This window comes from Chenopodium album, chromosome 25, assembly GCF_948465745.1.
Source record: "Chenopodium album chromosome 25, dcCheAlbu1.1, whole genome shotgun sequence".
Classification (NCBI taxonomy): Eukaryota; Viridiplantae; Streptophyta; class Magnoliopsida; order Caryophyllales; family Amaranthaceae; genus Chenopodium; species Chenopodium album.
In genome coordinates, this window is record NC_137858.1 from 12,501 (window position 1) to 30,027 (window position 17,527).

General features: G+C 37.0%; 3 protein-coding genes and 1 long non-coding RNA gene across 4 annotated transcripts in view; 1 reads left to right on the forward strand and 3 right to left on the reverse strand.

Annotated features, from left to right (window-relative positions):
* Positions 1-6,935, forward strand: part of LOC145614627 (uncharacterized) — a 7,575-nt gene extending 640 nt beyond the window's left edge. Inside the window, exons 1-9 of the mRNA XM_081669689.1 lie at positions 1-990; positions 1,968-2,064; positions 2,551-2,635; positions 2,785-2,907; positions 3,581-3,658; positions 4,953-5,056; positions 5,578-5,665; positions 5,753-5,851; positions 6,446-6,935. The exon at positions 1-990 is cut by the window's left edge and continues 640 nt beyond it. Coding sequence (XP_081525815.1) covers positions 1-990; positions 1,968-2,064; positions 2,551-2,635; positions 2,785-2,907; positions 3,581-3,658; positions 4,953-5,056; positions 5,578-5,665; positions 5,753-5,851; positions 6,446-6,535 — 1,754 coding nt within the window. The 3' untranslated portion in view covers positions 6,536-6,935. The remainder of the gene's footprint in view (positions 991-1,967; positions 2,065-2,550; positions 2,636-2,784; positions 2,908-3,580; positions 3,659-4,952; positions 5,057-5,577; positions 5,666-5,752; positions 5,852-6,445) is intronic.
* Positions 6,936-9,035: 2,100 nt separating this feature from the next.
* LOC145615587 (uncharacterized) lies at positions 9,036-10,297 on the reverse strand. The gene is made up of 4 exons (XM_081670661.1): positions 10,083-10,297; positions 9,668-9,809; positions 9,484-9,577; positions 9,036-9,390 (listed from the first exon to the last, which is right to left on the reverse strand). Exons 1-4 carry the CDS (start codon positions 10,274-10,276, stop codon positions 9,122-9,124), a joined length of 699 nt encoding a protein of 232 aa, XP_081526787.1. The 5' UTR covers positions 10,277-10,297; the 3' UTR covers positions 9,036-9,121.
* A 1,087-nt stretch (positions 10,298-11,384) lies between these two features.
* On the reverse strand, positions 11,385-12,438 carry LOC145615670 (putative serine carboxypeptidase-like 52). Its single transcript, XM_081670731.1, has 6 exons — positions 12,358-12,438; positions 12,201-12,272; positions 11,939-12,069; positions 11,704-11,817; positions 11,568-11,622; positions 11,385-11,468 (listed from the first exon to the last, which is right to left on the reverse strand). Exons 1-6 carry the CDS (start codon positions 12,436-12,438, stop codon positions 11,385-11,387), a joined length of 537 nt encoding a protein of 178 aa, XP_081526857.1.
* Positions 12,439-12,584: 146 nt separating this feature from the next.
* LOC145614290 (uncharacterized) lies at positions 12,585-17,418 on the reverse strand. The gene is made up of 3 exons (XR_014107086.1): positions 17,172-17,418; positions 16,064-16,168; positions 12,585-12,665 (listed from the first exon to the last, which is right to left on the reverse strand). It is a non-coding gene; the product is annotated as an uncharacterized LOC145614290 (long non-coding RNA).
* Positions 17,419-17,527: the final 109 nt, after the last annotated feature.

The following is a 17,527-nucleotide window of genomic DNA, read 5'->3' on the forward strand; positions in this document are numbered from 1 at the left end:
CCTCCGCTACACCTTCCTCCGCCCTGTCACTCGGTTTCGGGTTCGGGTCTTCCTCCACTCCTTTATTTGGGTTTGGATCCTCTGCTACACATTCCTCCTCCGCTGCAACTCCTGCCTTCTCTTTCTCTCCCGCCGCCGCTTCAACCACCTCCTCCGCTTCTACACCATCTTCTTTCTTTGCGTCTTCTGCTTCTTCTTCTGCTGCTGCACCGTCGTCTTCTTTATTTGGGTCGGCTTCTTCTTCTGCTGCTGCACCGTCATCTGTATTTGGGTCGGCTTCTTCTTCTTCAGCTGCTACTTCTACGGGTGCGTTTTCATTCTTGAAATCGCCTACTCAAACAGCAACACCAACCGCAACCACAACCGCTGCATCGCCTTCTCCGGCTTTTTCCTTTACTCCACCGGCTTCGTCTTCTGCTGCTAGTACCAATACATCATCGTCATTGTTCAATTTCAACAATGCCGCTGCCTCGGCTTCGAAGCCGCTCTTTGGTGCTACTGCCACCCCTACTACACCTCCATCTGCTGCCACAGCAACATTGCTCTCAACTCCTACCACTGCTGCAACTGCAACTACAACTCCTGCTGCTTCAGCTCAACCTGCTGCTGCTACTACATCAACTGCCCCATCTGCATTCACGGGCTTTTCCCTGAATTCATCATCTCAACCTGCTGCTACTGCTGCATCAACTGCTTCATCTGCTGCATTCACTGGGTTTTCACTGAATTCATCAACGGTGACGACACCAGCAGCTTCTGCTTCAGTTCCGGCTGCGGCTTCTCCAGCAACAACTGCGTTTACTGGTTTTGGGGTCTCTTCTGGGTCTTCTTCCTTGAGCAATGCTACTGCTTCGTTTCCGAGTTTTACTGTTCCTGCAACTAAAGCTACTACCCCAGCTTTGTCTTCTCAATCGCAGCCTCAGCAAACTGCATCTACTATTACTACTAGTACTGCTGCTGCTAGCACTGCTACTACTTCCCCTGCTACTGGTGAGCTTTGCTAAATTTGTGGCATTTAACTGATTGAATTTTGAATTGATGCTTATATGCACAGAAGTATGAATTACTGGGATTTCATGATGTTTGTTTGGTTTTGTTATTGTGAATGCTGGGTGGGGGGGTGTTAAAGAGACTTGTTCCTGTTGCATTTCCATGATAAATCTGAGATTCTGTTGAAAAATGGTATAGTTTCCTTGTGTATCCAATCTGATTCATGAGATTTTATGTAAATATTATACTGTTATTGTTGGTAGTACAAATAGGTGGTTTGTTGGAATGGTAAGAAGGAAGAGAAATAGAACAAGAATCCCATGAGCTTCTGTTCTGACCAATCTAGTTCGAGCTTGAATCCGAATGTGTCTCTGGAGTTCATGGAATATGTGGTTATAACAATTGATTATAGCTAGATAGTCATTGCATTTCTATATCTTTGAGAACGTTTCAAGATCTTGAGAAGAATGCATCCATATTGTAGGACCCTTTTTAAGTTATCCAAAATAATATGAGAAACAAAGGTGGTGAAAGAAAAATGTAGTGAAGGTGAAGTAGATATTAGTCTAGTGTGATATGCTTTATTTTTAAATTTGATGGATCTTATGGGAATTAAATCTTAAATGTCTTTTTGGTTTCGGTTCCTTTGTCTCTATGTTGGCAAAATACTGTGATTTTCTGCATGAAGAAAATACTGCTCTTTAGTATAAAGCTATGGCTCTTTACTCCAAAGCATACTTGATATTTTTTGCAATTGAGATTGCATCCAAGTGTCAAGAGCCTTTTCTGTTGAGGGAACCTGACACTACTATCTTTTATAAATGTTTTTTTTTTTGGGAAAGTATTTATCATTTGGGTTATGGACCAACAATATCTTGATGCTTGCCTCATTTGATAAGAAAATTGTTAACTATTTTGTCTCCATATTCCTATGATCCTTGAGAAATTATTAAGTAGTCTAATGAGTCTTATTTTAGGCTTCCTGGCTACAACTTCTCTCTCAGCGGACATCTCCGGCTCTACAACAACTGCTGTACAAACATCTTCTGTTGTTGCTGTAGCCTCAAGTAGTGGGTTAGTGCCTTTTATTTGTGTAGTTCAAATTTACTGTTACCAAAACTCCTATAATTGAAGTTTTTTTATACTTTTGTTATTTGCAATCTTGCTTTCTTTAGTGCCGACAATGATACTTGAAAGCTATTTCTAGATTGTGGTTAGATTAATGGCTTAATTGTTTCCCTCAAAAAAAAAAAATGGCTTTTTGTTGCAATGAAACAATATTGGCTATCTTTGTCAATGTGATTAGCATTGTTTAGCACCACCATGATCTGCAAGTGAAGTTTATTCATGACAAAAGTTCTGCTTCTGTCTCTTTTGCTGGCATAGCAATTAATTGATGTATAATGTGGGTTCTGAACACTTCCATCTTCCTTTCCCTTTCTTCCCATCATGAGGAAATTTTTTTTTTTCTTCCCTATGTGCCAATAGATTGATTGTATTGACATAAAAATTTACTTTGGAGGTTAATCTGTAAGTGCTCATGTTCTCTCTTTTATGTAGAACTACCTCTGCCGTGAGTACCCCAGTAACATCTGCTCCCACCCCCAAGTTGCCCTCTGAGATCACTGGAAAAACTGTTGAAGAGGTACTTTAATTTTTCTGTAACATGGAAAACATGCAGACAGCAATTTTTTGTCAGTTTTTCTATAATGTTATCTTGTGCGAGCTGGAATTCCCCTTGTTTCTGAAATAATAATATCCATGTGATTTTTCTATGGACTTTCTGGCTGGAAGATCATCAAGGAGTGGAACTCTGAATTACAAGATCGTACTAGAAAATTCCAGAAGCAAGCTAATGCAATTGCTGATTGGGACAAAAGAATCTTGCAAAACCGAGATGTACTTCTACGACTTGAGGTATTTTGTTTGAATTATTCTTCCTGCCTTTTCTAATCCAGTAATTCCTATGGATTGGTCTGCTTGTCTAATGTTATTTTGGGAATTATTCTTCCTGCCTTTTCTAATCCAGTCATTCCTATGGAATTATTCTTTTATCGTATGTGTATACAATAGGAATTATGTTTCTTTATCATGTGTGTGTGTGTGATTAAATGGGAATGTGGATGGACTTATTTGTTTCAAAGAGATCTTAGTATGTATTGAGGTTGAGGGGAGAGTTGGAGAACAGGGTATCCTCTTAAGAAAGACATGATGGATATTAATTGGTATATAGAGCTTTCTAATCCTGTTTCGAGTGGTGAAAGAGGCTAGCACCTGGAATTTTGGAATATGTCTGGAGCAGAACTCTGTTTCATTGGGCACTTTAATTGACTATAGAATCATGGAGGTGAGGCATGCTGGGAATGTTGAAAGGCAGGAGTGAGCATGTTGCTAATAGATTAGAGGAGTCAAGTTAATAAAAATAGCAAAAACAATCAAAATAATCTTGTTTCTAGCTATAATGATTTCTCACAGATATGTATGCTGAAGTGCATATATTTTAAGTTTATTCAGTTGCTCCATTGCTTATCTTTACTCTAATTCTGTCTTTTTTTTTCAATCTTCTTGATGCTATTTCATCATGGATCAGACTGAAGTAGCAAAAGTGGTTGAGACTCAATCCAATTTGGAAAGACAACTGGAGTTAATTGAGACTCATCAACAAGAGGTAGTTATATTGAACTTTGTGCTATTCATAATTTTATGTGACAATGTGGCTCTGCACAGAGTATAATGCAGTATTTATAGTTTAAATTGTGGATTTTTCTTCATTTTGGGCTTGAATCTCTTGCTTTTCTATTGATCACATTGAATTTCTATGATGGCGTCTTGGACGTGATAAAGAGCAATGAGTCTGTCTTGTGCTGTCAATCTGTAAACCAGCATGGTGATTGAAGACATTGGCGGTTCTTCTCAGTGTTTTTTTTTTTTTTCATCAATGTATGGACTAGACACAGTTACTATTGGAGAAGGTTTAAGTCATAGATATTGATGTCCTTGGAGCTTGCTTTGGTTTGAATCCTCTAGGTTGGCTTCATAGTTTACTGGTTCATGTGATGAATTCTGAGGAGTTAATTTTGGTCCAAATGTTTTCCTATAGTTTGTCCTCCTACTAGCCATATAATAAGAGTGTCTGAGAATCTGTGATATCTGTAATTTGTGATTTTAAATAGAGTAAGTGCCAACTCTGAATTTCAGCATTTTTCATGTGCTTTTCTGCCCAAAAAACTTTGATTGAATTACAGCTTAGCCTATGGCTTGCCACGAGCTGAGCCAAACCACACTCCCAACATTTCTCTGCTTGGTTTAATTAAATTTTATAAACAATCTTGAACTTGTTACTAACTTAAATATCATGTTCGAGTTTGGCTTGATTTAAATTCAGCCAAACATGGCTCATCAGCAAAAGAGCCAAGCTTGAACCAAACTTTGGCCGCAGAGTTCTGTTTGTGTCCGCCCCAGTGTAACCCTTCAAACTGCTAAAGCAAACCTTTGTTTCTTTTTTGTATCTGATGGTGGCATTCTCTTTTTGGAGGCCTGGAGGGGTGTGGGTGGAACTTCTGTATTTTGGAGAGGGGGGGGGGGGGGGGGGGGGGGATGGTGTCGGTGTCTTTTTAAGTTCATCTGTTAAAGATTAACAGTGAGATGGCTAAGACTTACAGAAAGTTGAGCATTGGTTCTCTAAATTCTGGGTGGCTGTTTACAAGTCTGCAGGAAGCCGGGGATGATATAGCATGTACAATTTGTATCTATCTGTGAAATTTGCGTACAAAACTATGCGTATGCATTTTTCCATTGTCTGCTACAAAATATTTTTATATTTCTTTGAAGTGCTAATTTTGTGTCGGGGTAAATTATATTCTCTTTTATTTTTTGAAACTCCAATATCGTGTTGCTTATGGAACTGTATTATATCATTCCCCTAAACTCTGATGTTATTTTGTGTTTTGGACTCTTTCAAGGTTGATAAAGCCTTGGAAAGTATTGAAGAAGAAGCCGAGCGTATCTACAAGGATGAAAGAAATTTGCTTCTAGATGATGAAGCTGCATCCACCAGAGATGCAATGTAAGTACTTGGTGTTATTGGTCCTTTTTGTATGTCAATTTCATCCTTTCCTAAGGTGAAAAATGCCAAAAGGGAGAAGTCAGATCCTGGGTAATTATCCAGGATTGACTGGGGTCAACATGTCCCATCTGGACCACAGCAGACCCTTGATGGCCATGCTGACCCCTTTTCAAATCCTACTTACACCCTTGCAAGTTGTAATACTATTGGGGCCTGGCTTGGTAGGGAGTGCTGACAAAAACTCGATAATATTGTCGGGGTTGCTTGATGGCCATAAGTGCTGTGGTCGAAACCATGTGATGTAATGTGTGTATTTCCCATTAGAGGTGATGCCCTAAGGATCAGTTGCTGGCAGTGATGGGTAATTGGGTTTCTCCAATAAGTTCTGGAGGAGAGTTTGTTGCTCGTCTGCGACAGTGTTTGGTACACAAGTTTGGGCATTATGTGGGCTTAGTCTGTTGTACAACTAACACACAATTGTCAGGTACTTAACTTGCTTTTTTTACTTGTTGGTGGTGCAGGTATGATCAGGCAGAATCTGTTGAAAGGGAACTAGAACACATGACGGAGCAGATTAAATCAATTATTCAGTCCCTGAATGCTAGTCAGGTATGGATATGTTCCATGCCATGTTAGTTTTACTAGCATCTTACTTTTTTTTTACTGGAAACTGTATACATTAATTTTGCTATGTAGGGTGGAGCACTTGATACAACTGAAGGAATGAGTCCATTAGACGTGGTGGTGAGGATCTTGAATAATCAGTTAAGCTCTCTGATGTGGATTGATGAAAAGGTTAGTAAATTGTAGCCACCTTTCTCAATTTCAAATTTGCTGGCAAAGGTTGTTTTGCAGAGGTCATGCTTTAAAATATATACTGCGACCTGTTTGTCTATTGTCTTTGCAGTGACACTGTTGTTTACTAAACCTCAAAATATCTTATATTTCACGTGTAATGAGATTTTTTTTTTCTGCTCCTCACCCCCCCCCCCCCCCCCACCCACCCAAATAAATAAATAAATAAACATGTTGGTTTCAGGAATGTTAGTGTTTTAGCTGGCTGACTAACTGCACTTCTACTAGTGCTATTAATTTACATGATCAGGGCAGAAATGTGAACCTCTACTATGAGGATGTTGTTTAGGATTTAAGATGATTTGGCTGCTTAGCTTCATAATTCATAACACAATATACATACTTTTGCTAGAGATGTACTACATGTTAGATACACAGCGCTCTCCACCCATTCAAAGATTTATAATTGCGCTCAGTGGTGGCTATGAGTCAAGAGACTCTTCTTATTTTGCTTAATTTTGTGCATGCATATTAGCTGTACATTACATGCAAGTGTGATTAATATTGATTGCTTAAATCTTCTCATCATTTTAGGCGGAAGAGTTTTCATTTCGCATCCAGAATCTTGCAAGTGAAGGTTCAGCTGCTGATCGTGAGCTAGTGGCCCCAAGATTGTGGGGTTAAATTTTGGAGTCTTCCTAGATAGGAGCAGTTAACTTCTCAAGTTTGGTGTTCCCTTTTACTTACTAATTGCCAGGGGTTTCCCTAGAGAAGCTTGTAAAGTGTTTGCTGTTCAGATTACTGAGACCAGTTCAAGACATGCATGACAAGAGGATTCAATCCAGCCAATTTGTTCTATTAAATTTTTTACTTATATCGTCTAATCCAATATGGAATGAGGTAAATATCGGTTACAATTGCAAACTTTTCAACCTTGTGCTTAATATTTTGTAATCTCATGTTCTGGACTGAGTTGGTACTCAAGAGTGGTTACCTCATCTTCTAGTTTTGACAATTCTATATTTCTATATGGTAGGTTGACATTTTTTGATTCGTAGTATATGTATGATATCCCTTTTGCTAAGTTCCATCCAGTTGAGTGCTAATGTAACAGTTAAGTTTGAAATGAAATATAAATTCTCCTCTCTTTTTCCTCATGACTACTATCACCTCGCATGAGTTTTAAGCACTTGAGTTGCTATAAGCCTATATTTGCAGAGTTTTACCCCTTCCAAAACGTCTTTATCTTTCCTTGCAGTTGTCACTTGTAATCTATAGTTCTCTATTAATCATCCTTGTAGTAGTAATGCACTATAATACTCTGTGAAAACTGGGAATACACCAGTTATTTCAACAGAGCGAATAGAGAAAGGTAGATTGGGGTGGGGAGGAGGACAACTACTTCAAAGCCTACTTTGTTTCGTACTATTTCTTTCCTCCACTTCAAAACTGTGATTTGATGGGAAATCAATAGATCAGGTCAGTGAGAACACCCGTGTATCGATAGTAGGCTTTGAAGTAGAGGAAAGAAATAGTAGGAAACCAAGTAAGAAGAGACTAGGTCCTAATGCTATGCTGTTCATACCTTTGGATGGCTGACATGGAGTAATCAGCCTCAGCTCGAGTGGGAACGGACCTAAAAACAGAGTTAATACAATACTTATCAGTTGATATTTGACCCCCAATCTTATTTCTGTTAGCTAAAGTTGATGGTAAAGACAAATTAGAAATTTGTGTTGTTTTACGAGTTTTTTCTTCCATTTTATCTTTTGGTATAACAGAAAATGTGAAAATTTTGGAAAAGATTGGCATAATTGTAATGGACGATCTGTGTATTTAGGAAAGTATAGAGGGGAAAAATTTCTTATTTCGTAGTTTTTAGTATCCTTATTCCTCAGTCTATACCATAAAATTGAATTGTCTAATGGATTCATTCAAAAAAAAATGAAGTATAAAATTTCCAAGAGCAAAAGTTAAAGCTGCTGATTATTATAATGAACTTTAGCAGCTTTAGGCTTAAAGCATCCTTATGCATCATGATGAAAAGAAAGAAATTTGGTTTGCCATTACAAAGTACTCCGTACCAATTTTTTATTGCTAATGACGAAGATGAGGAAGGTTGTGAGGAAATCAGTCTGATTCCACAACTATTCGTAGAAAGAGAGAAAAGGCAAAAATACTAAGGAAAGGTGGCTGAATTTGTGCTTAATTTAGTACAGTGTGTGTAGTATGAGACAGGTAGAGGGAGATGATTTCTTGATTCTATCTTTTTCGGGGTAAATTTTAAACGTCTTACATTATCATGAGTGTAAGATCGGTCATACACCGTTACACAAGTCTACTCAGCTGCTTTCATTTCTGCCAAAAATAGAATATAAACAAACTAGTTTGTGAGAATTGTGATGGAATATAGTTATTTGCCATAATTATCTCAAAAAATAAATTATTCCTAACACAATCAAACGACTTGTACTAATTTGAGACGAAGAGAATTCTTTTATGTTTTCATTCTTCAGTCATCCCATCTGTATCTTGTTGTCCCAAATGGCCAAATGCTAGCTCTGCCTTTCCCCTGATGATGCTGCTCAGTGAGACCTTGATTACTGATTTACTGACTAAGAGGCCCTGATTACTGCTCAGTGAGACCCTGATGCTGCTGCTCAGTAAGACCTTGATAACTGACTAAGAGGCCAGAAAGTGTTGAGTTACAGACAGTCATGTATTCATGTCAGGTCGTTGATTGAATGTATCCTCCTTTGGGACAGATTATGGTCTATTGAGCCATCAGATTAAACAATAACTGTAATCATTAAACTATACTGATTTGTGATTCTAGACCACTGCAAATGGCATTCAGTGATTTGAATTCAGACAATAGAATGTAACTGCAAGTCTGCAAGACATTGATTTACATTTTTTTTTTTTTACTTGATGCACTTGTTAATTGTATGCAACTTTACAAGGTTTTATACAGACTACAGACAATCGCAAAGTATAATTTGGGGAAAAATAATACTTGCCTAATTAGTTAGGAAACTATTAGGGTAATGAATAACCTAAAGTAACATAATGAGCAAAAGCTTGGGTTCAGGGTACTATCCAAACTTATTTTTAGGAGCCGGGGAGCCAAGATCTATGCAGATTTTTTCAAGAGGGTTGAATAGGTTGAAAATTATCCTTAATGTAGCTACACATGTTGGAAATCAACTGATTCCAATACTCAAAATATGCACATGTTAATAAGCCCAAACTAAGCAGGGTTAATAATGATTATGCTCCATAGGCACGAGTTACAAGCACAATCATGAGAGTAATGGTAGAGAGAAGTACAGTCGAGACAATCATCTCCTCAAACCCATGTTTCAATTCAGGGTTTGTTGTGTTCTTGTATTGGGAGGACTCGAAGCTGTTGCTGACTACTGACTTCAACGACTCAATCAGTTGCAAAACTTTAAGCTTCATGTTGTCCAATATCCACTTTAAAATCATTGAAACCAAGGCAGGTTCCTCATCAGACCTCTGATGTCTGCTTGATTTAGCTGCATCAGCATTTCCTCAATTAATCAGTAAAGGAAAACTCTAAATAAGTTAAGTGATATATATGTACTTCGTACAAAGTATCTGAAATGTACCTTGATGGAGTAACTGGCGGAACTCCTGAACTTCGTTATTGTTCATTACAGCATCCCACACAGCTTTATCAGATGATATGGAAACCACCATTCTCTGCATGTAACAAAGATGTTTTGCTCATCCTGTTTTTCTTCTCATCCTTTGTTTACAAGTTACGATGTGTATATTAATTAAATAACTTACTTGAACATATGGAACTGTCTGTAGCAAGTGAAAGGCATCATAAACCCTTTGGAATCCAGTGGACTGCAGTTGATCATGGCTCAAAATTGGCTGAAGACGATCAAATATCAACATCGATGAAGAAAGCCCTTGCATCATGAAACTGAAATTTTGAAGGGAACTCCATCAGACTACTTGTATATGGTATGTTCTGTTTTAGCTTGTAAAATTCATCTTAATATCTTATGTTAGAGGGAGATTCTTTGAAATTTCAATCTCCCCTTTTTTGTAATTACTTACATCTCATGCATATTTCAATAATTGGATGATTAATAATGTCGGTCAAAAATCATAGCAAGCAACAAACCTTTATAACAAGATGAAGACTACTATATATTATGTACAAAAAAAAAGTCGGTTGAAATATATTACATACCTTTGAAAGGCTGTAATTGCATATTCAGCTTCGAGTCGAGTAGGTACCAAACCGAAAACAGAATCAACAGAAGAAGTAGTAGAAGAAGTCGTTGGTTTAGCAAAGTTTAAAGGGTCAGAATTTGCGGATAAACTTGTTGGTCTACCACCCATTATCTTCTTCTTAGTTTGAGTTGTGTGTGTTTTTTCTGTCATACAATTTTAAGTGAAGGAAATACTACGATTTCTGGTTTTTTTTTTTTTTTTTTTTTTTTTTTAAAAAAAATGTGAAAGGAATAAAAGTAAAGTAATTGCAAGTATTTTGTGACTTATGACAAAACATGTAGATAGATAAACGACTTTGTTACTCAAGTTCTCTATTGATTTACTTGTTTAAAGTTTTTTTTTTTTTTTTTGGAATAAAATTTTCAATGGTATTTTTTGTTTTAAGAATTTAAAAAATTACCCTATTTTAATTAGCATCCTTTTTCCTTCTTTTAGTTGTTCACCTGCTTGGGATTCAATACATGAATTCAAAGGATTTCGGACAAGAATAATGGTGGAAAGTGGAAAACCCGGAATATGTTCTTTTCACGTCTGAATCAACATTTCTTTCGTAAACTTATTTTTCTAGTTCTATTATTGGATAAAACAAGACCCTTTCTTTGAAACCCAATTAATAAGAAAGTGAAGCATTAATGAGTGTTTATTCTCTTCATTTCAAAATTAATGCCTCATTTTGACTTCGTGCACTATTTAGATAATCTAACGTGAGGATTTATACATAAGAAATTTTATAGTCATGTGCGTATTTGTTAAAATCGTCTCAGTACTGTATCAATTTTTTTATTATATTCATAGTATATATTTATTGATAATCATAGATATTATTGGCCAAAATTTTACGTTGACATATATATGTACCCAGTCAAATTAGGGCATTCATTTTAATTTTTAAAACAGTGGGAGTATCTTAAATTTAGGTCACACACTCACACCTAACCAACTTGTTTTATATTCACTCTTTTCCTCTCTTTAATTACACAATGATATAAGGAGGTTCAAATGCTTAATTATATATAACATGTAATCGGCGCTGATAAATTTTACTAATAATGATATTGCTCTCTACTCTGATAAAAAGGAAAGCAAGACTACTTAGATTTTCGAAGGAGGTTTCATCCTAAAATCAATCAATAATAAGTCAACTCACACAGATATGATTTTCCTTTATATGCATAGATGCCATTATACAATAGGCAAACCACGATTAATCAAATGCACTTTTCTGAAATTAGAAATTTAACTATCGCCATTCGCCCCACTAGAGATACTTTTGTGCAACCCATCTTTGGAACATGAACAAACTTTCTCGAGGTTTATACTCTGAAGGGCAATGCCCTGCTCCCTACAATCACAAATCGTGAATTCGATATTCAATTACTATAATTTCAAAAAAAGAAGAATTGAATGGGAGAAGTATAGCTGAATAATGTGTCTTATATACCTTAACTGTGGTAAATGTCAAATTGTAGTGCCCATTTGAATAATCTGTAACATATCTGCATAACACAATACTACATAGTCAATAAAATTCAATGGAAAAATGTTGACTGTCAAGGATAGAAGTACAAGCAAATTACCCAGCAACTTGGCCATTTACAATCCATGGCCTCCAATCATTATCAATTGGTACGTCGAGCTTCTTGATCCATCTCTGTGTGCCCACATATGTTGCACTCAGCTCCTGATCACCACTGTTGATGAGCAAAAGAACTCTAATCAATTTACGGGGTCCTTCGTATAGTAACTGAGGTTTGTAACTTGGTTTTAAGGAGGATACAAGGAGACTATGGAACAAAAGCTAATAAATATTACCTGTATATAAGTGCTCTAATAGGCTTGTTTGCAAGATATTGATGATCACCAAAGCTGTTGCTCATCATTGTTGTGTTGTATGTTTGAGTCCTCATGGTTAAGTTACATCGAGTCCAATGACCCACTGTTCCCTAAAAACAATTCAAGGTTAGTGATGATATTATAATTGTTCATGACAACCGTAATATGAACCAGCTTCTGAGCTTTGTTAATAATTAAATGAACTTCAAAGCGACCTCTATGATTAGAATAATCAGCTTACCTCCCGAACATGAAGTGCTTCTCGAACTTGAGCATTGTTTGCCCAATTGTCGATGATTAAGTTATAGTTTTTCTATACCGCAGGAAAGAAGACAAGAAATGATTATTGATACAGTACTAGAGCTTGAACAAGGGTGAAGAGCAATGGAATTACATACCCGACACCAATTACTTGGGAACAAATCATTGCATTTTGACTCCAAAATATTTTCATCATTTAATGGAGCAATAAACTGCATAAGAGGTAATTGTTAGTCCAATACTTTGATTGAATACTTCTCTTTTGAAAAGAAAGATCACATATACTTAGGTTCAAACATTAAGCAGCTAAATAACTTGATTCAACACTTTTTTCTAACAATTACTCAATTACTCAATCACTCACATCAGAAACAGTCTGAGCATTATCTTCGCATTCTGCATTGCTAACATTCCAGTTCGGAGCACCACAACTTACTTTGGTTGACTGTAAAATGAAATATAACAAAGGATGAATAATTCTTTTCAACAAAATCAACATAAAGCATTGCCAAATTTTGAATTATACTCGTATTTGTTACTGTACTAACACTTCTGCCTCTTTTCTCTTTCTTTCTTCCTTTATTTTTTATTAAGAAAACACATGAATCAAGATTAATGTCAAATTTGCTTTCACAAAACCTCTGTTTACCTTCAGCAAGATGAAAAACCTGTTAGATTTCGGGAAAAACTCCTTGGGTTGGAGTGTGTACCATTGAATAATATATATAGTGTTACAATACTAGTCCTAATCTTGTTAGGAAACCTAGTACGATAAGAATACAAACTATATCACAAATATATACAAATATATCCTACTCTGCGACAAATATTATAATAATCCTATAATATCTATCACACCCCCGCAGTCGTAGCGGGAGGAGGGCGAACGCTAAGACTGGACCTAAATTCCAAAAATAAGTCTCGTGGTAGGCCTTTGGTGAAAATGTCTGCAAACTGATATCTAGTAGGAACATGCAAAACCCGAACTTGTCCCAAAGCAACCTTTTCTCGAACAAAATGAATATCCATCTCCACATGTTTGGTGCGTTGGTGTTGTACCGGGTTGCCAGAAAGGTAGATAGCACTGACATTATCACAATAAACAATAGTAGCCTGCCGTAGAGGACAATGTAACTCAAGTAAAAGATTACGAAGCCAACATGCCTCTGAGACAACATTCGCGACGCCTCGATATTCCGCTTCTGCACTCGACTTAGACAAAGTATGCTGACGCTTAGATGACCAAGACACGAGGTTGTCCCCAAGGAAACAACAATAGCCCGATGTGGAACGTCGGGTATCGGGACAACCTCCCCAGTCAGCGTCAGTGTAAGTAATAAGTCGATGAGAAACAGTCGGATATAAATGTAAGCCGTGATCAATGGTACCCTGAACATAACGCAGAATGCGTTTCAATGCCTCAAAGTGAGGTTCCCGAGGATCATGCATAAAAAGACACACCTGTTGTACCGCATATGCAATATCTGGCCTAGTGAAAGTGAGGTACTGAAGAGCACCTGCTAAACTACGATACAAAGTCGGATCCCGAAACGGTGGTCCTGCATCTGCACTAAGTTTTGACTTAGTGTCAATTGGAGTAGCTGCAGGTTTACATGAGCCCATACCTGCACGCTCTAAAATCTCCTGTGCATACTTTCCCTGTGAAAGTAGCAAATAAGAGGGAGTACGGGTTACCGCTATCCCTAAAAAATAACTCAACGGACCCAAATCAGTCATAGGGAACTCAGTTTGTAACTGAGATATGATCCCTGCACGCAACTTGTCAGAAGAGGTAGTTAATATAATATCATCAACATATAGAAGCAAATATGCCATATCATCACCCTGTCGAAAAACAAACAGAGAGTTGTCACTCTGAGAGATGACAAAACCCAATTTGATGAGAAAATTTGCAAAGCGTTGGTACCAAGCTCTGGGAGCTTGTTTCAAACCATAGAGAGCCCTGCGGAGTCGACAAACATGAGTGGGTGCTTTCTGATCAATAAAACCCGGAGGTTGGCGCATGTAAACAGTTTCCTGCAAGTCACCATGTAAAAAAGCATTTTTGACATCTAATTGATGTATCGACCACTTTTTAGCCATAGCTAAACTGAGAACAGTACGAATAGTGGCCGGTTTAACTACCGGACTGAAAGTCTCATCACAATCCACACCAATTTCCTGCGACCTGCCATCACATACAAGACGAGCTTTGTGCCTTTCAAGGTCACCATTAGATTTGTATTTATGTTTAAATAGCCACATGCAATTAACAATGTTCACCCCCGCAGGCCTAGGCACCAATTCCCATGTCCCTGTCTTAATTAAAGCACCATATTCATCATTCATCGCCGCATTCCAATTATGGTCATTTAAAGCTTGTTTATAGGACTTTGGAAGGGGTGATTTATGAAGAGTGGGACCCGAAGGTTGAACTGTGAGGTTACAATATTTCGGGTTGGGTTTAAAAATACCCCGTTGACTACGGGTGACACGGGGTGAGGGAGGTGGTGGCCGAGTTGGTTGTATGGGAGGAACGCCACGCAAAGGTGGCGGTGTATATGGTGGACTACGCGTGGCTGGGCTGCTGTCCGGAGTTGGCGTGGGCAGTGAAGACCGCAGCCCACCCGCGGCTGGAACTGGGCCTCCGCAGCCATGTTGCGGAGTGGGCTGGAGTGAAGGTGAGAGATGCGGATTTGGAGTGTGAGGTGATGCAGGGTGTGGGCTGCTGGGATGTGAGGTTTGTGGGCTGCTCATGTGTGGGCTTTGTGGGCTGCCAGGAGGGGAAATGTGGTGTGGGCTGTTTTGTGGTGAAGGAGGGTGCGTTGCATTTTGAGGAGTGTGGGCTGTGGGATGCAACAAATGAGGTGGGGGATCATCATCACCTAAAAAATCATAATCATGGGAACGAAACTTAGCTAGGTTTCGGAATGGGAAAGTCGCTTCATCAAAAGTGACATGACGCGATATGATTATTTTATTTGTGGTGAGATCAAGACACCTATACCCTCTATGATCGATAACATTGCAGGAATGACAATGTATTTCGAAGAGTTCAACCCAACTACCATAATTCCCTTTGTCACGGTCAAGAATTTCTGGAACTTCGTTCCGAATGTTGCTGATGGAGTTTGCAGGGTGGTAGTCGTTTGAGGGAGGAGGAGGAGGAGGTGTGGGTGGTTGATCATCCTTGGCCATTGCTAAGGAAACCGAAAAACTATGCTACTGTAAGTCAAATTAAAATAATTTGAAGGCTTGATGTGGCAGCAAACAAGACAAAAAAAAAAAAAAGGTAGCAAATTTAGTGATGAATTAACCACGAGAGATTAGAGTATGCGGAAGAAAGAAAGGATCGAATTTTTTAGGAAAAAATTAATTTTGTGGAACCCTAAAAAATCTAGGCTGTGATACCATGTTAGATTTCGGGAAAAACTCCTTGGGTTGGAGTGTGTACCATTGAATAATATATATAGTGTTACAATACTAGTCCTAATCTTGTTAGGAAACCTAGTACGATAAGAATACAAACTATATCACAAATATATACAAATATATCCTACTCTGCGACAAATATTATAATAATCCTATAATATCTATCAAAACCTTTGTTACTCTTAGTACAGACATGGTTACACATGCATTTTTACTGCATTCAAACGTCATAATATTTACATTTGAACAAAAAATTTACAAATTTGTTTTATTTCAATGTATCGACTGAGGGTGAAAAGCTATATCCTTGTGGAAATGAGTGAGAAGCAGAAAAGGTATGATCTTATAGCTGCAATCAAAATATAGCTATAAGTTAGCAGCCATGAAAGATGCGGAGTTTCAAGTGTGTACCTCGTAAAGATCATCTGATAATAGCGATACACGATAAACAAAATTGATTCTCCCAATAAAATCACTCTCGTCTGGATCACTCACAGGACTTCCGAGAACATATCCCTGGATCAATAAAACGGTAAATAGAAGTGCATCAATTCGTTAACATTTTATCCTCATATATGCATGAAACAAACTATATTGTGTCCTGATTCACCTGAAATATTACAAAGAAGTGTATCAACTTTTATGTCTACAGTGACACAATGTAAGTCATGAAAATTTCTATTACTGTCTGTTTACTAATTGCACAAAAAACAAAATAATTAAATTTTGAATTGGGCTCACTAAATTGAACTCAGAGCTAAGTAGATGAAACCCAAGTTTAAGATTTTTTTTTTTTTTTTTTTCTCAAAAAAAAAAAAACATGTGATCAAATCCAAAGCTATCTCACCCATTAAACTCAGAGCTAAGTAGACCTAGAAAAAATTGTGAAAAGTTGCTAATTAAAAAATGCACTTCAAACCCAAAATTGAGTAAAAACAGCCTTAAAAGTGAACATATCCCAAACAAAAAAATAAATAAGTAAATAAATAATCAAAATTTGGGACATTTATTGCATGAATGTGTTTATGCCTATTATATATATCGATAGTACTCCCTCTTTTCTTTAATGTTTGACATTTTGACAAACTTGGCTTTTGTATGTTCTGTAATGTTAGCATCAGTATCTAAAATTGTAAGTGAAAATTATGAAAGTAAAAAATTATAAAAATTTTATTGAAATGAATTTAACAAAATCGCACGTTAATTGTTAAATTATATATGCAGAGTACATCATAAAATACAGTCTAGATTATTTTTATTTTGACCCCATAGATAGTAATTGCGTTGAAGAAAAATGTAACAAGCCAAATCATCTGTTACGATCAACATCAAACATAACTACCAACACAAAATTAAATCCCCTCCTCGAAAATTCACTATAAAATGACAAACTTACGAAAATTGAATATTCAAAAAGCAGCTTTAGATAAATAAAAAAATAGATTATAAATTTTTTTCAAAAAAAAAAATAAAAAAAAAGATTATAAAATAAAATAAAGATGTAAAATCGTGAGCATACCCAGTATGAAGCTTAAAAGGTAGACTTCCAGGAAACCCAGGTAAAGATTTGACGAGCTTTGAATGAGAATTTGGTAAATTAATCGAATTTAATGGTGATAATTTGATCAATAAAATCAGAAGAAAAGCAGAGTAACTCTGTTTATTGATATTCCTCTGCTTCATAATTGGTAGAATTAATGGTAACTTTTTTGTATTTAGGCTCACTAATCAAAATCTATGACTGTCTATGAAGTGATTTAAATTGGGTTTTTAGGAATGTCTTTGATTTTTGTTTACCTGACCAATCATTGATAGTCACTTATCAACTCTTTTCTGTCTTTTTCCCTATACTAGAGTTGACAAATACAAATGGAA

Coding starts and splice junctions, on each gene's coding strand:
- LOC145615587 (XM_081670661.1), bottom strand. CDS start 10,276: ATGACAGAAAAAACACACACAACTCAAACTAAGAAGAAGATAATGGGT. Junction 9,810..10,082: donor GCAATTACAGCCTTTCAAAG/GTATGTAATATA, acceptor TCAAAATTTCAG/TTTCATGATGCAAGGGCTTT. Junction 9,578..9,667: donor AGACAGTTCCATATGTTCAA/GTAAGTTATTTA, acceptor TGTTACATGCAG/AGAATGGTGGTTTCCATATC.
- LOC145615670 (XM_081670731.1), bottom strand. CDS start 12,438: ATGCAGTTTATTGCTCCATTAAATGATGAAAATATTTTGGAGTCAAAA. Junction 12,070..12,200: donor AAGCACTTCATGTTCGGGAG/GTAAGCTGATTA, acceptor AATTGTTTTTAG/GGAACAGTGGGTCATTGGAC. Junction 11,818..11,938: donor ATTAGAGCACTTATATACAG/GTAATATTTATT, acceptor GCTCATCAACAG/TGGTGATCAGGAGCTGAGTG.